Source organism: Elephas maximus, chromosome 11 (assembly GCF_024166365.1).
Source record: "Elephas maximus indicus isolate mEleMax1 chromosome 11, mEleMax1 primary haplotype, whole genome shotgun sequence".
NCBI classification, from domain to species: Eukaryota; Metazoa; Chordata; class Mammalia; order Proboscidea; family Elephantidae; genus Elephas; species Elephas maximus.
In genome coordinates, this window is record NC_064829.1 from 110866061 (window position 1) to 110890692 (window position 24632).

The 24632-nt window shown below is 47.1% G+C and overlaps 2 protein-coding genes across 2 annotated transcripts; both read right to left on the reverse strand.

The window, feature by feature from the left end:
- Window positions 1-1717: 1717 nt before the first annotated feature.
- On the reverse strand, window positions 1718-19066 carry RAB4B (RAB4B, member RAS oncogene family). Its single transcript, XM_049901494.1, has 8 exons — window positions 18884-19066; window positions 17316-17396; window positions 16938-17052; window positions 15324-15386; window positions 15091-15245; window positions 13600-13695; window positions 13381-13511; window positions 1718-2065 (listed from the first exon to the last, which is right to left on the reverse strand). The coding sequence occupies exons 1-7, from the start codon at window positions 18897-18899 to the stop codon at window positions 13396-13398; spliced, it is 642 nt and encodes a 213-aa protein (XP_049757451.1). The 5' UTR covers window positions 18900-19066; the 3' UTR covers window positions 1718-2065; window positions 13381-13395.
- Window positions 19067-19802: 736 nt separating this feature from the next.
- MIA (MIA SH3 domain containing) lies at window positions 19803-21123 on the reverse strand. The gene is made up of 4 exons (XM_049901563.1): window positions 20997-21123; window positions 20774-20907; window positions 20206-20316; window positions 19803-19889 (listed from the first exon to the last, which is right to left on the reverse strand). Exons 1-4 carry the CDS (start codon window positions 21121-21123, stop codon window positions 19869-19871), a joined length of 393 nt encoding a protein of 130 aa, XP_049757520.1. The 3' UTR covers window positions 19803-19868.
- Window positions 21124-24632: the final 3509 nt, after the last annotated feature.

Below are 24632 nucleotides of genomic sequence, written 5' to 3' on the forward strand. Positions count from 1 at the left end.
GAGGAGGAGCGTACCTAGAAGCAGGATCAGGGAGTGGGCGTTTTTGCGCGCGTTATGCAAAGCAAAATGGCAGGGGTATGCAAATAAATTGCTTACGAGGGCTGGCCCACTCCCTCAGAGCAGAGATTCCTGCGGAAAGGCCAGTAGGGAGGTGCTAAGCAAATAATTTATTTGCATGAGAAGCTCCGCCTTCTCCTAGTTTAAGCATTAAAACAAAACCAAAAAACCAAACCCATTGCTGTGGAGTCTAATTCCCACCCATAGCGACAGTAGAGGACAAGGTAGAACTGCCCTATAGGGTTTCCAAAGCTGTAAATTTTTATGGGAGCAGATCCCCAGGTCTTTCCTCCCGCGGAGTGGCTGGTAGATTCAAACCACCGACCTTTTGGTTAACCACTCTGCCACCAGGGTTCCTTGGTACAAGAATAAGGATGAGAAATTGAGAAAATGACTGTGTATTTAGGTGAGAAATGTATGTAAATTAGCATGTCAATCAGTAATTTGCATGAGTACTTTTTATAATGGTGAGGTGACAGCAGAGCTCTTTAAGGGACAGCTGAAGAGATATGCAACCACTTCCCTTGAATGACCGGACCTAGGGGGCAGCTGTGGGAATCAGAATAAGCAACCTGGGATGTTTTATGCAGCTAAGACACTTCCATGACCAGCCCCTAGAAGTAGCGTGGGCCACCGGGGCTGGAGGACTATGCAGATGAACTTATTTGCATGCCCCGCCTCTCACCATCACCCAGTCGGACGGCGTTGGAGGGGCTCAGGCCTACAGTAGGTCAGTTAAGGCCAACTTGGAGCAGGTGGGAGTAGCCTCAAGAGGCTACAGGTGCCTGGCAGGGCACGTGGGTGTCACTGATCCACCTAGACACAAGCAGGTACACCTGGGCATCCGAGTGGCACAGATACACAGGGGTTGATGGAGTATGCACATGAGCCAGGGTTGCACAAAGGCCTACACCATGCTCAGGGACACACACAGGCTCCATGATCACACAGGTGTATGAAAGGAGCCAAATTCACACTGACTTCAGGTAAACACATGTAAGTCACCCACACAAGAGTCTGATGCTGCCTCACACTTTCAGGCCTTAGACATGAATAGGTATCACTAGCCACAGACCAAAAAAAAAACCCATTGCCGTCAAGTCAATTCTGACTCATAGCAACCCTATAGGACAGAGTAGAACCGCCCCATAGGGTTTCCAAGGAGCGCCTGGTGGATTCCAACTGCCAACCTTTTGGTTAACAGCTGTAGCTCTTAACTGCTACACCACCAGGGTTTCCTGGGCACAGACGGCAAGGCCAAATCCTCATTCCCTGCCCTCAGTGTCACAACCTCATGGATACAATCACTGAGGGCACAGTGTAGTCCTAGCAACAACATCACACACATGAGCAGCACACATTCCTACAGAGACACTATCACACAGGCACAGGAACTGAAAACACTCATACACACATATCTGTCACAAACCCAGGGACACCAGTGTCACCCACGTGACCTCTGGCACACACAGTCACAAAGTTTTCACAGAGTGACAACCCCTCTCCCTCCCGTAACAGACACCTGAGTCTTGGAGTCATGGTGTACGTTTGGTATACCTCACACCAAGTCCAACCCAAACCCCATGACAGACCCAATTCTTCCATCAGGGACCTCTTCGGGTTCCCCTTCATCCCGAAATGACAGAGGCCAAGACACGGGTGTAAACAATGCTTTATGGGCACAGGGTGGGGACTGGACAGGCCTCCAGGTAATAAATAACACGTACTCGCAATGGCAGGGCCAGGCGGGGAGTTGGGGCCACATGGCCCTGGTCTCAGGCTTTGGGAGCTCTTGGGACATGGTTAAGGGTTAGCAAGATGGGAAGCAGCAGCAGGTATGGGTTCCCTCTCCCCCGTGGCTCAGTCTCGCCCCACATCCAGGCCAGGGAAGGGGGACAGGTGCCAGGGCAGCTTCTTTGGGGCCAGGGCAGGTGGGGGGCACGGCCTCCCAGGGCCTGGGTCTGGGCCCCAGCCAGAAGGGCAGGTCTGGTCCTGGAGAACAGGTGAGCTGAAAGAGAAGGATACGGTAAACAGGAGGGAGGCTGGGTCCCTGTCTCATTTATGGGTCTCTTCCTATCCTCCTCCGTGTGTCCGTCTGTGTAGTCTTTTCTCTTTCTCCTACAGTTTCTACAATATCTATCTGTTGACTTTCTTCTATTTCTCTTCTGCAGCTAATTTCAGGGTCTCTCTGGAGTCCCTGGGTGGTGCAGTTAACACACTTGGCTGATAACCAAAAGGCTGACAGTTCAAATCCACCTAGAGGCACCATGGAAGAAAGACCTAGTGATCTACATCCAAAAAAATCTCCCACTGCAAACCCAATGGAGCACAGCTCTACTCTGGCACACATGGGGTCACCGTGAGTCAGCATTGACTCCATGGCAAGTAGTTGTATGCCTGGTTCCTGAGGGCTGTCCTTCTGTAGAAAGGAATCACAATGTCTGAATACCTCACCCCCTTCTTTCTATCTTTATTTTGTTTCTGGATCTCCCTGATTGTAGGTCTAATTCCAGTATTTTCCAAACTGAGGAGACACAGTAGGGTAGCAGCTCTCACTTTGGCTGCATATAGCACTACCTGGGAACTTCTAGAAATCCAGAAATCACTTCGGACTGTCGGGGGTTGAGGCCCGGAAATCAGCATGTGTTAAAGCACCCAGGTGATTCCAATGTCCGGCAGTGCATTAGAGGACCAGATCAGCATGGTGTGCCTTGAGCAGTTTTTTTTTAATTGAAACAGAACAGGAAATATCAGAGTGCATCATATGCATCATATTTAATATCAGTCCACAGAGACAGTGGATTGGTGGCTGTCAGGGGCTGGGAGGAGGAGGAGTGGGGAGTGACTACTTAATGGGCGTCTTAGTCATCTAGTGCTGCTGTAACAGAAATACCACAAGTGGAAGGCTTTAAGAAAGAGAAATTTATTCTCTCATAGTCTAGGAGGCTAGAAGTCCAAATTCAAGGTGCCAGCTCCAGGGGGAGGCTTTCTCTCTGTCAGCTCTGGGGGAAGATGCTTGTCATCAATCTTCCCCTGGTCTAGGAGCGTCTCAGTGCAGAGACACCAGGTCCAAAAGATGTGCTATTCTGGCTCTTGTTTCTAAGAGGTATGAGGTCCCCCGTCTGTCTGCTCATTTCTCTCCTTCATGTCGCAAAAGAGACTGACTTAAGACACAACCTAATCTTGTAGATTGAGTCCTGCCTATTAACATAGCTGCCACTAATCCCATCTCAGTAACATCATAGAGGTAGGATTTACAACACACAGGAAAACCACATCAGATGACAAAATGGTGGACAATCACACAATACTGGGAATTATGGCCTAGGCAAGTTGACAGATATTTTTGGGGGACACAATTGAATTCATGACAATGGGTCTGGGTTTTCACTTGGAGTGATGAAAATATTTTGGAACTAGACTGGTGGTGATCGCACAACACTGAATGTACTAAATGCCACTGAACTGCTCACTTTAAAAGAGCTAATTCAAAGTTACATGAATTTCATCTCAATTAAAAAAAAAAGATTACTGGCATCAGGGAAACATGTGGTTTAGTTTTATATGTGTGTGTGACTGTAAAAGATCAACATGCAAAATATATCTCCTCCTTCGGACTGCAGTCAACACAGTTTGAAAAAGCACTCTCTTATAACATTTGATTCACTGAGGACAAACGCTAAACAGACTATGCTATGCAGTGAGGTTAATACTAGACCCCCATCCATTTCTGTGTAGCCAGGATCTCCAGCAATGTTAGGCAATAAGAAGAAAAATAACAAAGAACTCGTGTTTACTGAGTTTTTACTAAGTGTTGGACCCTGTCCTAAGTACTTTACATGAATTAACTTATTTAATCTTCTTAACAACCATATGAGGTAGGCACTATTATTAATCCCATTTGACAGATAAGGAAACTGAGTTGAGGGCCAGAGAGGCGAAATTATTTACCCAGAGTCACACAGCTAGAAATGACAGAGTCGGGGGTAAAACGCAGGCAGCCTGGCTCCCCTCTGGTGTAGAAGTTCTCACTTCGGATGTATGTATTAGCCAAACACCAAATAGAAGACAAACGCTGTAAAAGTAACAATGACCAAGTGTACAGAACTGACCACTACCCATCTGCCAGTCTGTCGTACTGGGGTGGCTTGCATATTGCTGTAATGCTGGAAGCAGGGCTTCGAACTGGTTCTTCCTGGTTCAGTCATGGCTGAGGAGCCAAAACCAGAACAGACCCTAATTTTTTTAATTTGGATGAACTGGAACAGTACCCAGAACAGGAAAAATTCCGAGTGGAAGCCCAGCTAGAAACTTAATCTCCCTCTTAGAAAACAAGCGCAGCGTTAAGTATTGCCAAGCAACCAATCTCTTGCCCCTCAGATTTTGAGCAGAGTTGGAAACAGTGGTGCCCTGCTCAAAGATGGCGACCAACTGTGCCACTTTGAATGTGTGTCACTCTCCACGGTCCTGCCAATAATCCAATCTTATGCGTCAGGCTCCTAAAAGGGCTCAATACACCTCTTCCAAGTCTCCCATTCCAGGGCTTCAACCTGTAATTTTTCCTATTCTAGTTACCATGCCAAACCAAAAACCAAAACCTTTGTTATCGAGTCAATTTCAACTCATAGCAACCCTACAAGACAGAGTAGAACTGCCCATAGGGTTTCCAAGGAGTGGCTGGTGGTTTGGACTGCTGACATTTTGGTTAGCAGCCAGACACTTAATCACTGCGCCACCATGGCCGCAAGTTATCATGCTGGAACACCCAAATTGTAACAATCTGGGTCTGTTCTGGTTTCACTTCGTCAGCTGTGACTGAACCTATTCAATTTGGTTCAAAACCCTGGCTGGAAGCTATGCCACCAAATATTTCAAACACCAGCGTGGCCACCCATGGTGTACAGGATTCAGCAGAGTTTCCAGACTAAAGCAGACTAAAAAGAAATGCCTGGCAATCTACATCCAAAAATTAGGCAATGAAAACCTTACAGATCATACAACAGAACAATATCAAACTTGCTTTCTTTGGACAAATCATCAGGAGAGATAAATTACTGGAGAAGAACATTGTGTTGGTGAAGTAGAGGGCCAGCAAGGGAAGGGAGACCCTCGGTGAGACAGACTGGCAAAATAGCTGCAAAGATGACCTCAAACATGCTGGCAATCATAAGGATGATACAAGACCAAGCAACATATCACTCTGTTGTACATAAGGTCGCCATGAGTTGGAGTCAACACAACAGCAGCTCTCTATGTACCTATCTACTCCCCGGGTGGCATAAATGGTTAAGTGCTCGACTACTAGCTGAAAGTTGACAGTTCAAATCCACCCACAGGCACCTTGTATAGCAGACCTGGCCATCTGCTTCCAGAAGGTCACAGCCTTGGAAACTCTGTGCAGCAGATCTACTCTGCACATAAAGGGTCGCCATAAGTCAAATCAACTCAATGGCAACTAACAATAACAACATCATCTATCTATATATTTATCTGGAGCTAAACATTTAGTGGGGGGTTGTGAGACCACTCAACTGGGAGAAGTAACCTCATCTGGGAGGCCAATAAAGGTTTTCTGAAGGAGGAGTCATTTTGAAAGAGACCAGAAGAAGAGTAAGAGTTGGCTCAAGAAAAGAGGCAGCCTGGATCAAAGGAGAATGAAGAACACGAAGGATACAAGGTAATTACGAGCCCAAGAGACAGAAAGGGCCACATAAAGCAGAGACTACATCAGCCTGAGGCCAGAAGAGCTAGATGGTGCCCAGCTACACCGATGACTGCCCTGACAGGGAACGCAACAGAGAAACCCTGAGGGAGCAGGAGAGCAGTGGGATGCAGACCCCAAATTCTCATCAAAAGACCAGACTTAATGGTCTGACTGAGACTAGAAGGACACTGGTGGTCATAACATAACCCCCAGACCTTCTGTTGGCCCAGGACAGGAACCATTCCCAAAGCCAACTTTTCAGACAGGGATTGGACTGGGCACTGGGTTACGGAGGGATGCTGGTGAGAAGTGAGCTTCTTGGATCAGGTGGACACTTGAGACTATGTTGGCATCTCCTGCCTGGAGGGGAGATGAGAGGGTAGAGGGGATTAGAAGCTGGCGAGATGGACAAGAAAAGAGAGAGTGGAGGGAGGGAGCAGGCTGTCTCATTAGGGGGAGAGCAATTGGGAGTATGTAGCAAGGCATACATACATTTTTGTGTGAGAGACTGACTTGATTTGTAAACTTTCACTTAAAGCACAATAAAAATTAAAAAGAAAAAGAAAAGAGGCAGGAGGGGAACAGCTAGCCAAGTTCCTGGCAGGTGCAAAGGCATAGAAGGCAGAGAGAACACTGCCCAAAGGACTCATCCTCGATTCTTCCCTCTCTGCTTGTAACTCCACATCCATTCCATCAGAAGATAATGTTGGCTCTGGCCATAGAGTGCATCCAAAGTCTAACCACTTCTCCCCATGACCACTCTGGAACTGCCAATGACTCCAAGGGAGGGGAAAAGATGAAGCACAAAGGGGAGAATCAGCAAAACACACACAGTCAGAAAGGTGGGGACGGGACCAGGATCTTGCAAGCCGTGTCAAGCAGTTTGGACCGAGAATGGGAGAACAAACAAGGCTTCCTGGAGGAGAGGAGACCTGGAGGAGAAGGGGTGGTAGGGGAAGGTTACTGGGTGTTATGGATTGATTGTGTCCCTCAAAAAGATATGCTGAAGAAACATTCAACAACAGATTTGAGCAGACAGAAGATAGAATAAGTGAACTAGAAAACAGGGTAACTAAACTTATCAAGTTTCAAGAGAAAAGAATAGAGAAAAGTGAACAAAGTCAAACGGAAACATGAAATTCATTAAGAAATAGAACATCAGGATTTTTGGAATTCCAGAACAATAGGACAGTAAAAAAGGCATCAAAGGAATTTTCCAAGAGGTAATTACAGAGAATTTCCCAGACTTAAATAAAAAAATGAGCCTGCAAATCCAGGAAGCTAGATGAACTCCAAGCAAAAGGAATATAAAAGGTCTCCACCATGACACATTGTAAGTTACTGAACACCAAAGACAAGGAAAGAATTCTGAAAGCAGCAAAAGAAAAGCACAATATAATGTATCAAGGGTCCTTCATAAGAATCAGGGTGGATTTCTCCTCAGAAACCCTGGAGGGCGAGAATACAATGAAGCAACACATGTAAAGTACTGAAGAAAAGCAATTGTCAACCAAGAATTCTTTACCCAGCAAAGTAATTCCAAAATGAGGGGGTAATCAAGATATCCCCAAATAAACAGAAGCTCCGGGAAATTTGTTAACTACCAGACCTGCTCTGCAAGTTACTTAAGGGCGTTCTTCAGACGGAAAGGAAAGGACAGTCGACAAATACTCAAATCTGCACATGGGAAAGGACAAAAAAAAAAAGAGAGAGAGGGAGGGAGAGATCTCCAATAAAGGTAACGACACAGGCAAATATAAAGACCAAGTATATGGTATTTTCAGGGAGTAAACTCAATAGTTAAGTTCCACAAGCAATGAAACATCAAGTGCGTAAGAAGTAAGTACACATTAAGCCTAACGGATATAGGATGTATAATGACACAACTAGATACTCAACAACAGAAATGGGGGAGAGAGAGGCAAAACAGGAATGGAGATTTAGTATGTTAATGTATTTGTTATTTGCGTGTTAAATGTTGGCAGCAAGCTGAAATAAGTTGCTGTAATTGTAAGTTGTTCGATGTAATATTTACAGTAAATACTAAGAAAATACTTAGAAAAATACACAAACCAGGAGCAAGAAATCAAAAAGACAATGCAAAAAAAGAAGCTAATCATGAAAAATAACAGTAATATGGGCATAATGGGACAAAGAAGGTATAATACCCACAAAAAAAAAACAACAAAATGAATGAAGTAGGTACTTAATTTTCAGTAATTATCTGAAATGTAAATGGCCTAAATTCCCCATTCAAAAGAGAGAGAGTAACACAATGGATACAAAAAAAACATGATCCATTCTTATGGTGCCCACAAGAGACACACCTTAGACACAAGGATACAAACAGACTGAAAGTGAAAGGATGGAAAAGAATATACCACATAACTAGCAACCAAAAAAGAGAAGGGGTGGCCATACTGATACCAGATAAAACAGACTTTAAATCAGCATCTATTAAGGGACAAAAAAAAAAAGATATTATGTAATAATAAAACCAAAAACACGTTGGTGTCACCTCACTTCTGACTCATGGCGACTCTGTAAGACAGAGTAGGACTCCTCCATTGAGTTTCCAAGGCTATAATCTTTACAGAAGCAGATTGCCACATCTTTCTCCCGTGGAGTGGCTGGTGGGTTTAAGCCTCCAACATTTGGGTTAGCAACCAAGTATATGACCACTGCACCATCAGGGTTCCTCTTGCATAATAATAAAAGGGTAAATTCATCAAGATGACATAACAATTATAAATATATACATCAATGCTCCAAAATACACAGAACAAATACTGACTGATATGAAAGGAGTAACAGACAACTTCACAATTCCAGGCAAACCATCTAAAAAGAAGATCAGTATGGACTTCAAGGACTTAAATAATACTGTAAGTCAATTAGGCCTTAGGGACATATACAGAACACTCCACCCATCATCAGAATAATACACATTTTTCTCCTGTACACACGGATCATTTTCCAAAACAGGTCATATGTGAGGCCATAAAACAAGTCTTAACAAATTTAAAAAGGCTGACATTATACAAAGTATCTTCTCTGACCACAAAAGGATAACATTTGAAATTAACAGCAAAAGCAAACTAGAAAACACACAAATCCATGGAAATTAAACAATGCACTATTAAATAACTATTGGATTGAAGAAGAAATCAAGAGTGAAGTAAAAGATACCCAGAGATAAATGAAAATATAAACAAACTTAGGAAAAGCAGTGAAGGCCGTCCTCAGAGGAAAATCTATAGAGATAAATGTCTACATTGAAAAAAAAAAAGGCGGGGGTCTGAATTACTGGGCTGAGGGTTGGGGACCATGATCTTGGAGGGCATCTAGCTCAATTGGCATAACATAGTTTATAAAAAAAATGTCCCACATTCTACTTTGGTGAGTAGTGTCTGGTGTCTTAAAAGCTAGTGAGCGACCATCTAAGATACTCCACTGGTCCCACCCCATCTGGAGCAAGGAAGAATGAAGAAAATCAAAGACATAAGGGAAAAATTATTCCAAAGGACTAATGGACCACAACTACCACAGCCTTTACCAGACTGAGTCCAGCACAACTAGATGGTACCCGGCTATCATCAGCAATTATTCTGACAGAGATCACAATAAAGGGTCTCAGACAGAGATGGAGAAAAATGTAGAACAAAAATCTAACTCACAAAAAAAGGCCAGACTTACTAGTCTGACAGAAACTGGAGAAACCACAAGAGTTTCACCCTCGGATACCCTTTTAACTCAGTACTGAAGTCACTCCTGAGATTCACCCTTCAGCCAAAGATAAGAGAGACCCATAAAACAAAGTGAGACTAAATGTGTACGCCAACCCAGGAGCAAGGACAAGAAGGCAAGAGGGGACAGGAAAGCTGATAATGGGGAACCCAAGGTAGAGGAGGGGGGTGTTTACACATCGTGGGGTTGGCAACCAATGTCACAAAACAATATGTGTATTAGTTGTTTAATGAGAAACTAATTTGCTCTGTAAGTCTTAATCTAAAGCACCAAAAAAAAAAAAAAAAAGTCTCGAATAAATAGTCTAACTCTACAGCTTGAGTAACTAGAAAAAGAAGAGCAAACTAAACCTAAAGCCACTAGAAGGAACGTAGAAGAAAAGAAATAATAAAGATCAGCACAGAGATAAATGAAATAGAGAACAGAAAACAGTGGAGAAAATCAACAAATCCAGAAGTTGGTTCTTTGAAAAGATCAATAAAATTAACAAACTGCTTGCTAGGCTGACAAAGAAACCAAAAGAGAATATGCAAATAACCAGAATAAATAAAAGCAAAGACATTACAACTGACCCAACTAAAGTATAAAGGATCATAACAGAATACTACAAGTAACAGTACTCCAACAAAATGGGTAACTTTGACAGAAAGGGCAAATTCCTAGAAGGATATAACCTACCTAAATTGACTCAAAAGGAAGTAGAAAACCTCAACAGACCTATAACAAGTAAAGACATTGAGTCAGTAATAAAAAGGTTCCCAAAAAAGAAAAGTCTGAGACCAGCCAACTTCACAGCGGAATTCCATTGAACATTTGCAGAATAACTGACACCAATCCTGTTCAAACTCTTCCAAAAAGTAGAAGCAATACTCCCTAACTCTTTCTATGAAGCCAGCATTACCCTGGTATCAAAGCCAGACAAAGACACCACAAGAAAATAAAATTAGAGGCCAATAGCCCTTATAAATATAGATGCCAAAATTCTCAACAAAATACTATACCCATTGCCATCAAGTCAATTCCGGCTCACAGCAACCCTGTAGGGCAGAGTAGAACTGCCCCATAGAGTTTCCAAGGAGCACCTGGTGGATTTGAACTGCCGACCTTTTGGTTAGCAGCCATAGCACTTAACTACTATACCACCATAAACCAACAGCATATTAAAAGAATTATACATCATGATCAAGTGGGATTTATTACAGGAAGGCAAGTTTGGTTCAACATTAGAAAATCAGTCAATGTAATAAAAAAATAATAAAATGTAATACACCACATTAAAAGAACAAAAAATAAAAACCCTTAACAAGAAAGGAATAAAAGGGAAGGTTCCCAACATGATTAAGGGCATTTATGAAAAATCAACAGCTGACGTTATACTCAATGGAGAAAGAATGACAACTTTCTCCTTGAAAACATGAGCAAGACAAGGATGCCCACTCTTACCACACCTATTCACTATTTTACAGGAAGCACTAGCCAGAGTAATAAAGCAAGAAAAAGAAATAAAATGTATCCAAATTGGAAAGGAAACGGTAAGACTACTTATAGATGATATGATCCTATATATAGAAAATTTTAAAGAATCTACAAAAAGCTTCTAGAACTAGTAGAGGAGTTTAGCAAAATTGCAGGATACAAGGTCAACACAGAAGACTAAGTTGGGTTTCTATACACCAGAAATGAGAAATCTGAGTAAGAAATTAAGAAAACAACTCCATTTACATCTAAGAGAATAAAACATCTAGGAATAAATTTACCCAGGGGTGTGAATGACTTGTTGTTGCTGTTAGGTGCTGTCGAGTTGGTTCCGACTCATAGCAACCCTGTGCACAAGAGAAGGAAACACTGCCTGGTTCTGAGCCATCCTCACAATTATCATTATGCTTGTTGTTAGATGCCGTCCAGTTGATTCTGACTCATAGCGAACCTATGCACAACAGAATGAAACACTGCCCGGTCCTGCACCATTCTCATAATTGTTGCCATGCTTGTGCCCACTGCTGCAGCCACTGTGTCAATCTATCTCCTGCAGGGGCTGCCTCTTTTTTGCTGACCCTCTACTTTACCAAGCATGATGTCCTTCTCTAGCCACTGATCCCTCCTGATCACATTCAAAGTAGAACTCAGTACAGTTTTCGAGGCTGTGATTTTCTGGAAGCAGGTCGCCGGACCTGTCTTCCGAGGCGCCTGTGTGTGTGTTCAAATCACCAACTTTTTGACTAGTAGTCGAGTGCTTAACCGTTTGCACCACCTTATTGGTTGTACTAGTGTTCTTATAAAAGAGAAAACGACACACAGAGACAGGGAGACAGAGGAAGAAGCACCTGGAGCTACCAGAGGCTAGAGGGCAAGCATAGAACAGATTCTCCCTCAAGCCTTAGAAGGAATCAACAAGGCTGACACCCTGGTCTCAGACTTCCTATCTCCAGAACTGTGAGCCAATACATTTCTGTCCTTATAAGGCACAGAAACTGTGGCATTTCGGTACAGCAGCTGTAGGAAACCAATGTACCAGGTGAGAGAGAGAAGAAGCAGTGTTCCTGGCAGAGGGAACAGCATGGGCAAAGGCCCAGAGAAAGTGAAAGAACGTCAGTGTGGCTGGAACAGGCTGGGAGGCAAGGTGTAGCGTGAGCTGAAGTTGATGAGGCTGGCAGGGGCCAGTCCCCGTGGGGAGTCACCAGGCTGAGAAGCTCCTGGGAGCTATGGACAGTTTTAAACAGGAGAGGGACAGGATCGAATCTGTATTTTAGAAAGATCCCAGTAGCTACATCAAGAGGGGGCAAGGCTAGAGACAAAGAGGCCAGGAAGGATATAGAACCTGTCTACTTTTCGACCTCCCCACTCTGGCTCTGCCCTGGTCCTGTGAACCATAGTCTCACACCTGGATTTTGCAAGGCCCTCCTCACTGGTCTCCCACCCTCACCCGTGCCCCTGGCAGTCTGTTTTCCACCCATCAGGCAGAGTCAAGCCATGTCCCTTCCCTGCTCAGAACACTCCTCCCATGGCTCCATCCCACCTGGGGTAAAAGCTGCAACCCTTCCCATGGCCCACAGGCCCTCAGTGATGTGCTGTCCTCCTACCCTGACCTCTTCTCTGCTACCCCCACCACCATCCACAGTCTGCTCTGGTCCTCACTCTCCCTCATGTTGGTTATGACTCTCCCTCAGGACTTCTGCACTCCGCTGTTGCCTGTGCCTAGAACACTTCCCCCAGAGCCCCACGTGGCGCCCTCCCTCGCCTCCTTCCAGCCTTGGCTCAGATGTCACCTCCTCAGCAAGGCCCTTCCTCATCATTCTATTTAAAAGTCCACTCCTCCACCCTCCCCACCCTTCCTTGTCCATAGTTCTTATCTCCCAAACTCTACAGTTTACTTATATAACTTGTTTACTGTCAGCTCCATAAGGACAGGGGTTGTTTGTTTTGTGCACTGCTGCATCCTTGGTGCCTTGAACAGGGCCTGGAATACAGCAGGCGCTCAATAAATATGTGAAGAATGGAGCATCAGGGACCCAGGGGACAGAGCTGTCTAGGGATAGCCAAAAAAAAAAAAAACCCAAACCAAACCTGTTCCTGCCAAGTCAGTTCCGACTCATAGCAACCCTACAGGACAGAAGAGAACAGCCCCCAGGGTTTTCAAGGAGCAGCTGGTGGATTCCGACTGCCAGCCTTTTGGTTAGCAGCCAAGCTCTTAACCACTGTGCCACCAGGGCTTCCCACAGCTTAGAAGACAGCTCCATTAGCTCAGGTGTTTTTATATCTGCCTCTCTCACTCTGTTTCTCTTGTCGTCTCTCCTTTTTTGCACCTCTGTCTCTGCTCCATGATCCCCCTTCCCAGAAGTGCCCCTGCCATCCCTGAGCCCCCAGCATCCCACCTGGTTCCGTAGGTCTCAGCAGCCACAGGGCTGAGGAGTCACGGCCTGAGCACTCCGAGGCTGCCGCAGCTGGCGAAGGGAGGCATCACCATACTGAATGCCCGAGCCCATCCTCTCGGGGTCTAGCTCACCTGTGGAGGGAGGAGAGATCAGGCCTGGCCCCTGAGAGACCCCCGGGCCCAGCCATTCATCCCCCACCGAGCCAGTCAGGGGCCTCACCTGAGTCAATCTTATTCAGGATGGTCCGAGCGCACTTCAGGAAGGCCTCCTCCACGTTCTCGCCTGTGAGCGCACTGGTCTCCAGGAACATCAGCTCTGGTGGGGCAGACACTCGGAAGGTCAGAGCCTCAGCCAGTCCCCACCCTCCACCCCAACACTGACCTGCAGCCTCCCATTCTGTTGCTCAAATGCCCTCACTCCAGGCCCTGGCACATGCTGTTCCTCTACCCTTCCGCCTCCCATATACACACCTGGCTCTTCCTTCAGAGCTCAGTTTAGATGTCTCCTCCTCTAGGAAGTCCTCCCTAACCTCTCAAGTTGGGTCAGGTACTTCCTTTGGGCTCCCATAAACCCTTGGGCCTCCCCCATCCCAATTCTGACCCGTCTGCTTACATCTTCCCATCCCAGACCTGACTCCTCCACCCGCACCTCCCCCATCCCTGCCCAACCTTTACCTGTGCCTACCCCAACCCAGCCCCAACACCTCTGCCCCTTCCTTCCCTGTCCCAGCCTCGTTCCTCCCGTCTCGGCCTCGACCCTCTACCAGTGCCTCCCCCACCGCCCCGTCTCAGCCCTGACCCCTCAGCCCTGACCCCTCCTCCTGCACCTCCCCCTGTCCTCACCCTGACCCCTCTGCCCATGTCTCCCTTTCACAGCCCCAACCCTCTACCTGTACCTCCCATCCCAACCCCAACCCCGCTGGGCTGTCTCTATGAGAAAATGGGCCTATTCCCCCACCTCCACTGGAGTGTGAGCCCCATGACGGCTGGGCACACGGCTGTCTTCATGGCTGTGTCCCCAGAACCATCTAGCATAGGCTCAGTCCCACCATTGTCTACCCATAAGCCGCTTGCCAAGACCTCACAGTAAGAAAAAGCCAGGATTCAAACCCACATCTCTCTAACAGCAAAATCTATCCTCTAAACCTGGAGGTTGCAACTGGGGGACCGTGAGCTGCTCCCAAGCCAACAGATGTGGTTGGTTTGGCCAACACGATGCTTCGAGTGAACTTACATTTGCATACCTTTGACACAGCCTGTGAGCCCTGTCTGTTCCTTTTGGTGCCACTGCCTCTACCTTGGGGTCTATTCTAGTCCTACCTCCCTCATTTACAAAACGTGCCTGTCCCCTGGGGCCACCTAAGTTTGCAATCTCTGCTTGCCACCTGAGTTGGCAATACCCTTTGTTGCCTCCCCATGGGGACAGAAACCATTGCAGCCAACATTTGCTGAGCACCCACTACCAGCCAGGCAGTGCTCTGAGGGCTTCCCACTAGCGACCTCCTTTAACATCCACAGCACGCTGCGAGTCAGACGCATTGTGAAGCCCATTTAACAGATGAAGAAACTGAGGGCCAGTGTAGCAACAAAGCTCATGCACAGTAACACTTAGGTTGGGGCCCAGAGCTTGGAACCTCCACACACCCCCTCCACAGACAGTCACAGAGAAGGCCAGGTGGACAGGCCCCCCATGCGCCCACAGGGCCCTCACCATTCTCCTGGGCAAAGCGGGAGGCCTCCAGGAAAGTGACCTCGCGCTCAGGCTCCAGGTCCTTCTTGTTGCCACAGAGGATGACCACGATGTTGGGGCTGGCCAGTGTGCGGGCGTCCGTCAGCCAGGCAGCCAGCGAGTTGTATGTCTCCCGGCTGCACAGGAAGGAGAAAGGAGGGAGGCAGGAACAGGAGAGGGGCTGTCCATGCCACCCACCCACTCCGTGCACCCACCTGGTGATGTCGTACACCAGCAGGGCTCCAGCTGCCCCTCGATAATAACTCCGTGTCACCGACCTGTGGGGCCAGGGGGACCCAGTCACCCCTGAGGCTGGGGTCTACCCCGAGATTGCCCCCCTCTGCGGAGAGAGACTGGTGTTTCAGAGGCCCCCCTTAACTGCTGGCCCACCCCCAAAACCTGGCCTTGGTCTGGTCTCACTGTAAGTTCTCTATCTCGCGGCCTCTTTGCCTTGCTCAGTCTCTAGCTCTCACTAGCTGTCTGTCTGCCTGACTCTGAGTCGCTCTGTCTTTGTGTCTTCATTGTTTTCTGTCTCTTTCTCTGGGTCTCTGTGTCTGTCGCTGTCTCTGTCTGTCTGTCTCTCTCTCTCATGTGTGGGTCTCTATTTCTTTTCTGGCTCTCTCTCTCCTTTGTCCTTGCTCTCACTTTCCCATTCATTCATCAAACATTTTCTGAGCACCTCCCCTTCGCCCAGCCCTGGCTGAGTGCTCTGCAGCTCCATCTGCCTGCCCCTCTCCTGCTGTGGCCGACTCTGTGTCTCCCTGTGTCGCCCACTCCACAAGCATTTGCAGAGCACTTCCTGCAGATGCAGCCCATGCTGTACACCCATCTCTCCTTGGCCCCTCCTCTCTGTCTCTGGGCTATGTGCACCTCATGCAGCTAATCGACACACAGATATTAACTCAACAGCTATTTGGTGCTCCCCACTGAACACGCCTCTCCAGGGACTGGACTCGCCCCTTTCTCTCTCCGGAACCTCTCTCTGTTTCTGACTCTCTCTCTTCTGGCTTCTGTGTGTCTCCCTACTTTTCCACAGACATTTCCTGAAGACCTACTCTGTGCTATTGTTGTTAGGTGCCAACGAGTCAGTTCCGACTCATAACGACCCTATGTACCAAAGAATGAAACACTGCCTGGTCCTGCGCCATCCTCACAATCATTGCTATGCTTGAGCCCACTGTTGCAGCCACTGTGTCAATCCATTTTGTTGAGAACCCTGCCGTATCCTTATATGTCTCTCTCTCCCTTGACACATCCATTTCTCTATCTCTGGATAGCCCTGCTCGACTCTTGAAGACTTTCTCCGTCTCTCCATCTGATTGGCCTCTGCTTCTCTTTGCCTCTCCTTCTTTCTCTTATCTTTCTCTTCTCTCTTTCAGTTTCTGCCTAGCTCTCTCCCTTTGTGAGTATGTGTATCTCTCTTTCAAGTTTTCTCTGTTTCAGTCACTCTCTCTCGCAGTCTCTCCCTTTAACCTCCAAGTCTTCCTTTCTCATCAGGTCTCCTTTCTTCCTGGGCATGTCTCCACTCCTGTGGCCACATGGTCTATTACAGTGTCCTTTGGAGTCTGTCTAACTTTCCCTGGCTCTGTCGCTCTCCGTCTGTGCTTCTTTCTCTATTACTCCTTCCTCTCACTGTCCTTCTCTCTTGGGCTCTCTCGGTCCTTGGCTTTATGTATCTGGTAATCTTGGCCTTCTGTCTCTCTCCCCTTCTCCTTGTCTGCTATCTCAGCATCTCCTTGCTCCTGTTGCTGTGTCTCCGAGTGGCTCTGAACTTCTCTCTCCCCCTCTCTCTCTCCTTGGGGGTCCAAGCCTACCCAGTGCCCACCTACCGAAACCGTTCCTGGCCGGCCGTGTCCCAAATCTGTAGCTTCACAGTCTTCCCACCCACGTTGACTACCCGGGATCCAAACTCCACGCCAATGGTGTGGTTGGAGTCCTGTTTAACTGGGAGTCGGATGGAGAGAGGAGGCAGTGCCAGGGCTCAGAGGATTCCTGCCCTCCATGGCCTCTACAAACCCATTTTCATTGCTGGGCTGGCTGAGGCTCAAGGAGGACCTAGCAAGGAGCAAACACCAAGGCAAGGACCGAGCAGCCAGCTCTAGGGTTGCACCTATGGCCAGCTCTGCCCCTGCCCGCCCCCACCAGCTGCCCACTTGCCCGTGCCATCCCCATGCCCACAGCTCCTAGAGCCACTCCCAGAAACTCACACTTATTCTCAATGAACTGATGAAGGAGACATGATTTGCCAGTTCCTGCACTGCCGATCACCAGGAATTTGAAGAGGAAGTCTGGGCAAATGGAGCCAGTGACAGGATACCCACAAGGAGAGAAGGGTATGAGAAAAAGATGGAAACAGAGAGACCGTCAGATTCGGAGAGAAATGGACACATGCAGAAACAGAACAACTGTCAACAACGGTAGCAGATACTCTTACATAGTGCTTACCATGTGCCAGACATTGTTCTAAAGTTCTTACGTCAACTGTTCACGCAATCCTCAGGAAAACTATGGGGAGGTACCCAAAAACCAAACCAAACCCAGTGCCGTCGAGTCGATTCCAACTCATAGCAACCCTACAGGACAGAGTAGAACTGCCCCATAGAGTTTCCGAGGAGCATCTGGCGGATTCGAACTGCCAACCCTTTGGCTAGCAGCCGTAGCACTTAACCACTATGCCACCAGGGTTTCCTATGGGGAGGTATACTATAATTATCTCCCTTTTCTGGGTGCGGAAACTGACTTATCCAAGATCACACAACTAGGAAGTATAGCAGAGCTGAGATTTGAACCCAGGTCAATAGACTCCAGAGTCAAGGTCTTAATTATTTCATTGCTAAAACCTTTTGAAAGCCATTTTATCAAGAACAAGGGTCCTATCTGATCTGGCTCTTAACCTTCTCAACTTCATCTCCATCACTTCTGACTCATTCATTCCAATACAGTTCCTTCATTTTATTCCCTGGAAGTGAAAAACTGGTTCCCTCTGCCTTTCTATATTTGCTGAATGAATGCAGCTCCCTCTGACTCCTAAACCAGTGCTCTTCCTACTGTACCCTATCCCCAACTCGTAGTGTACATTCATCCTGATTTTCCAATTCCCAATCTCTCCTTCTCTCCCTCAGCCCAAAGCCCTGCCCCTATTTCCCTCAAGTGTAAGCAAGCCCCATCCCTTGCCACTGAGCCTCACCCCTAACTCACATACAGCCCATCTCCAACTCCATTCCTACCAAACCCGTGGTCCGTTGAGTGGATTCCCACTCACAGCGACCCTACAGGACAGAGAACTGCCCCATAGGGCTTCCGAAGAGCGGCTGGTGGATTCAAACTGCGATATTTTGCTTAGCCCACCAGGGCTCAACCCCATTCCAGACCTCTCAACGGAGATCAGCCCCAGGGTCCAGAGCATCCCTTCAAGGTTCTCTCTATCCAATTAAGCCCAACTCCTGCCATTCACATAGTCGGCTCCGCCCCATCCACTCAGGCTCCGCCCCAATAAGAAAGGGCACCCTTTCCCTCAAGGTCTAGGCTGGATCCATCCTGACAAAAATTCAAATTCCGCCCCCAGTTCTATTTAACCCCGTACTAGACCCTCAGGCTCCGCCCGAATTGGTTAAGCTCAGCCCTATACACACCAAGCCCCTCCCAACATCCACAAAGCACTGCCCCATAACATCAGACCCCGCCCCCTGACGTTTAAGCCCCGCCCCACTCCCCACAGGCCTCATCCTCTTCTGGGCCCAGCCCCCACCCCACAGCTTCGACCCACCACCCTCACCGTAGGTCTCGGCCATGACTCGGTCGTGGCCGCTTAGGGCCTCAATATGGCGCCGTGGCCGCGCCTGCTCCTCGGCTGGCAGCCACTCCACTCCGGCTGCACCCCGGCTCCTTCCTACTCCCGGGGCCCGGCGCCGGCACTTCCGCCTCCACCCCCTCCGGCAGGACCCGCTAGGGCTGCGGGATACCAGGCCACGCTTCTCAAAGGGGAAGATTGGCTGATTCCGCGAGCAGTGGGAGGGACAAAAGATGCGGATTGGTGGCGTGAGAGGGGCTGAGTCGAAAAGGGCGGGACCAAGGCTAGGGATTGGAGGAGCCAGTTGGAGTAGGCGGTGCAGAGATGCTTTGCTGTGCAGAGGAACGGATTTAGTCAGGAGTTCGAAGGCTGAGTCGAGACTCCGGATTGGATAGAAGGGACTTGGGGGCGGGGATACAAATGCAAAGAAGGGGTTAGAGGCAAGATTGACCGATAGGGCCCGGGAGAGGAGCGAATCTTGAGCTGGCGGGTGCAACTGCTGAGTTCAAAGTCAGGAAAAACAAAAATTAGGGGGATACGCGCAGGTTACCTCCCATCTCCCTTTGCAATCTTCCAAGGAAACCTCTGCTCTGCGATTTACGTCCTCATGGTCTGACTCATTCCAAATAGTTCAACTCCCTCCCATTGGTCTAGAAAGGACAATACAGTCCCCTAATTGGGCTGTTTAGATTGTTCCGTCTTCTCATTTGCTTGTGTCCGACGTCTAAGCTTACGAGCCCGCCTCGGGTACCCAGCTTGGACCAAATAGCCTTTGGAAATCTGCCTAGCAACCACTGACGTAGCCACATTAAGTGGACGGATTGGCTAGATTCAGGAACCCGGAGAAACATTTCCTTCGTACATCCCTGCCCCACCCCATAGACCACAGAGATCCGCAGTTTGCGCTCGCTGATGTATTTGCATAAAGCCAGGGAGGGAAGACAGCAAGGGCGGCGGTAGGCTGGGCTCACTAACAGTAGAAATCCCATTTCTGAAAAAGAGAAAGGGGAAACAGTGCAGAGAAAACCAGACGTTACACCACAACGGATCTAGCGGTTTTATGAAAGTCCGTATTCGCTGGGGGCAGGTTGGCCCCTCAAGTGCTGTGAAAATTAGCCTACAAGAGCCCTCTAATCTTTGCACCTCCCAGCTGGAACGGGGCTTAGAAATCCCTCCCCATTTTACAGGGGAGAAAATTGAGGCAGGGAAAAAAAATTGTCCCAGTACACATAGCTAGGCAACCACCCATCATGACAACCCAAGAGTTCTCCCTCCAGATCCTGCCCCCACTCCCCTAAGACACTCACATCCGTCTTTACATCAATTTTGCCGGGTTTCAGAGTATGGTCCTCGCGGACAATGCTGCTGGGGAAATAGCCCAGGCGGGCCGCCAGGTCTCCATAGTAACCTTCCTGAACCTGAGGAAGACGAGTTCAAAGCTGGAATCTGGAAAGATGGCAAGCTGGTTCCTGCTGAAGGCCTTTGCACTGTCCCTTCCCTCTGATCTCCACATGGCTGGCTTGTCATTCCAATCTTAGCTTAAATGTCACCTACTCAGAGACCCTCCCTGACTTTCTGATACAAGGTAGTGACCCGGTCACTTTATATTCTCAATTTGCTAATGCCCATACCCCTCCACTAAAATAAAAGGGATTGTTCGCTGCTTTTATCTTCAGTGTCTAGAACAGAACCTGACACTGGAGAAGGTGCCCTATGATTGCAAAACAAAGTAAAAGTGAAATAGGTCACTATATCACCCCAAATGTCTCCATCCGTTTCAGTTTACATCTTCAAATTTTCCCTTCAGGTGAAAAATTGGGGTTCACTCCCACCCCAGGCCCCTGCCCTTCCCTCTTTTGCTCTCCCAATACTCACGCTGCCTCCCCAGAAGAGCCGCCCACGGCCCTTCAGCTTGGAGAAGACATACACCACTTGGCCCCTATGTATGGTCAGGAAGCGACAGTCAGGGGCCACGTAGTCCTGAAGGGCCACAGCCATGGAAATGGGGTCTGAGGAAGGAACAGAAGGGAATGATAGCCACCTACCACACACAGACCAGCTGGCAACCCAGGTCCCCAATCCCCCTGCCCACGCTTACAGCTGCATTCCTCATCAGCACACAGCTTCCGGTCTGCCAGCTTGGGCATGGGACGACCCCCAACAACCGAGCCTGGTAAGGCAGAAAGCAAGACGATGACACCAAGGATCACTGGGGAACAAGCCATCCTGCACTGTGAGCAACAGAGAAACTCAGGGTGGAATGGGGTCTCCAATTTCCTTCTGCCCTCCCTCTCTCCTGCATCACAAAGAAACCTGTGTTCTCTGTCTTGTCTCCGCCCTAAACCAGTCCCAAATTTCGCCCACAACACCTAGGGACTGCTACCCAGCCAGAACCATTTCAAGGATAGGGTGAGGGCTGGTAGCCCGAGGAAATGCCCAGATAGGCCCAAAGCAGCCCAGGCCACTCCAAGTGACAGCCACCCCCTCAACAATCAGAGAGGCCTCAACAAGTCTGTTAACATATTTAATCCTTCTTCTTTTGGGTCTGCTTAGGTACCTGAGACCTTCTACCGTCCCCTCCAGGGACAGAAGCAGAGCAGCCAATATGGAAAGCCACCATGGAATGTCTTGGGCTGAGGGAAAAAACAAGGCAGCCCTTTGAATTCAGGTTAACAGCCTACCCTAGTTCTCAACTACTGAGAGAATATTGTATGTTGGACCTTAGGCTAGGCAATGTCCTACTCTGATCATGATTAACCCTCATAAAGCCACCTCCTGACTGGGTGACATGGGGTATTTCTCCTCTCTGAGCCTCACTTTTCTCATCTGTAAAATGGAGATAATAAATGCTAATAGTTATATTCACCATGTTTTTTTTTAATAATTTTTATTGTGCTTTAAGTGAAAGTTTACAAATCAAGTCAGTCTCTCACACAAAAACCCATATACACCTTGCTACACGCTCCGAATTACTCTTCCCCCTAAAGAAACAGCCTGCTCTCTCCCTCCACTCTCTCTTTTGTGTCCTATTCGCCAACTTCTAACCCCCTCCACCCTCTCATCTCCCCTCCAGGCAGGAGATGCCAACATAGTCTCAAGTGTCCACCAGATCCAAGAAGCTCACTCCTCACCAGCATCCTTCTCCAACCCATTGTCCACTCCAATCTATGTCTGAAGAGTTGGCTTCAGAAATGGTTCCTGTCCTGGGCCAACAGAAGGTCTGGAGGCCATGATCACTGTGGTCCTTCCAGTCTCAGTCAGACCATTAAGTCTGGACTTATGAGAACTTGGGGTCTGCATCCCACTGCTCTCCTGCTCCCTCAGGGGTTCTCTGTTGTGTTCCCTGTCAGGGCAGTCATCCGTTGTAGCCGGGCACCATCTAGTTCTTCTGGTCTCAGGATGATGTAGTTGCTAGTTCATGTGGCCCCTTCTGTCTCTTGGGCTCCTAATCACCTTGTGTCCTTGGTGTTCTTCATTTTCCTTTGATCCAGGTGGGTTGAGACCAATTGATGCATCTTAGGTGTCTGCTGGCTAGTGTTTAAGACCCCAGATGCCACTCTTCAAAGGGGGATGCAGAATGTTTTCTTAATAGATTTTATTATGCCAACTGACTTAGATGTCCCCTGAAACCCTGGTCCCCAGACCTCTGCCCCTGCTACGCTGGCCTTCAAAGCATTCAGTTTATTCAGGAAACTTCTTTGCTTTTGGTTTAATCCAATTGTGCTGACCTCCCCTGTGTTGTGTGCTCTCTTTCCCTTCACTTAAAGTAGTTCTTATCTACTATCTAATTAGTGAATATCCCTCTCTCACCCTCCCTCCCTCCCCCCTCTCGTAACCACAAAAGAATGTTTTCTTCTCACTTTAAACTATTTCTCAAGTTCTTATAATAGTGGTCTTATACAATATTTGTCCTTTTGCAACTGACTAATTTCATTCAGCATAATGCCTTCCAGGTTCCTCCATGTTATGAAATGTTTCAGATTCCTCACTGGTCTTTATCAATGCGTAGTATTCCATTGTGTGAACGTACCATAATTTATCCATCCATCCGTTGATGGGCACCTCAGTTACATCCATGTTTTTGCTGTTGTAAACAGTGCTGCAATAAACATGGTTGTGTATATATCTGTTCATGTAAAGGCTGTTATTTCTCTAGGATATATTCCAAGGAGTGGGATTGCTGAATCGTATGGTAGTTCTATTTCTAGCTTTTTAAGGAAGCACCAAATCGATTTCCAAAGTGGTTGTACCATTTGACATTCCCACCAGCAGTGTAGAAGTGTTCCAATCTCTCCACAGCCTCTCCTACATTTATTCTTTTGTGTTTTTTGGATTAATGGCAGCCTTGTTGGAGTGAGATGAAATCTCATTGTAGTTTTGATCTGCATTTCTCTAATGGCTAATGATCGTGAACATTTCCTCATACATCTGTTAGCTACCTGAATGTCTTCTTTAGTGAACTATCTATTCATATCTTTTGCCAATTTTTTAATTGGGTTATTTGTCTTTTTGCAGTTGAGTTTTTACAATATCATGTAGATTTTAGAGATCAGGCGCTGATCAGAAATGTCATAGCTAAAAACTTTTTCCCAGTCCGTAGGTAGTCTTTTTACTCTTTTGGTAAAGTCTTCAGATGAGCATAAGTGCTTGATTTTTAGGAGCTCCCAGTTATCTAGATTTTCTTCTACGCTCTTTATAATGTTTTCTATACTGTTCATGCCATGTATTAGCGCTCCTAACGTTGTCCCTGTTTTTTCTTCCATGATCTTTATCATTTTAGATTTTATATTTAGGTCTTTGGTCCATTTTGAGTTAGTTTTCGTGCATGGAGTGAGGTATGGGTCTTGTTTCATTTTTTTGCAGATGGATATCCAGTTACGCCAGTACCATCTGTTAAAAAGACTGTCTTTTCCCCATTCAACTGTTTTGGGGCCTTTGTCAAATGTCAACTACTCATATGTGGATGGATTTATGTCTGGATTCTCAATTCTGTTCCATTGGTCCATATATCTGTTGTTGTACCAATACCAGGCTGTTTTGACTACTGTGGTGGTATAACAGGTTCTAAAATCAGGTAAAGTAAGGCCTCCCACTTTGTTCTTCTTTTTCAGTAATGCCTTATTTATCCAGGGCCTCTTTCCCTTGCATATGAAATTAGTGATTGGTTTCTCCATCTCATTAAAGAATGTCCTTGGGACTTGGGTCGGAATTGCATTAAATGTATGGATCGCTTTTGGTAGCATAGACATTTTTATAATGTTAAGTCTTCCTATCCATGAGCAAGGTATGTTCTTCCACTTATGTAAGTCTCTTTTGGTTTCTTGCAGAAGTGTACTGTAGTTTTCTTTGTATAAGTCTTTTACATCTTTGGTAAGATGTATTCCTAAGTATTTTATCTTCTTGGAGGCTACTGCAAATGGCATCGATTTGGTGATTTCCTCTTCGATGTTTTTTTTTTGTTGATGTAGAGGAATCCAACTGATTTTTGTATGTTTATCTTGTATCCCGATACTCTGCTGAACTCTTCTATTAGTTTCAGTCATTTTCTGGAGGATTCCTTAGGGTTTCTGTGTATAAGATCATGTCATCTGCAAATAAAGATACTTTTACGTCTTCCTTGCCAATGTGGATGTCCTTTATTTCTTTATCTAGCCTAATTGCTCTGGCTAGGACTTCCAGCACAGTGTTGAATAAGAGTGGTGATAAAGGGCATCCTCGTCTGGTTCCCGATCTC

Excerpts from the sequence above, each read along its gene's own strand:
- RAB4B (XM_049901494.1), bottom strand. Across the intron at positions 17,053-17,315 it reads TCAGTTCATTGAGAATAAGT|TTAAACAGGACTCCAACCAC; the intron begins GTGAGTTTCTGG and ends TCCGACTCCCAG. Across the intron at positions 15,246-15,323 it reads CTGGTGTACGACATCACCAG|CCGGGAGACATACAACTCGC; the intron begins GTGGGTGCACGG and ends CTTCCTGTGCAG.
- MIA (XM_049901563.1), bottom strand. The coding sequence starts at position 21,123 with ATGGCTTGTTCCCCAGTGATCCTTGGTGTCATCGTCTTGCTTTCTGCC. Across the intron at positions 20,908-20,996 it reads TGCTGATGAGGAATGCAGCT|ACCCCATTTCCATGGCTGTG; the intron begins GTAAGCGTGGGC and ends TTCCTTCCTCAG. Across the intron at positions 19,890-20,205 it reads AAATTGATGTAAAGACGGAT|AAATGGGATTTCTACTGTTA; the intron begins GTGAGTGTCTTA and ends TCTCTTTTTCAG.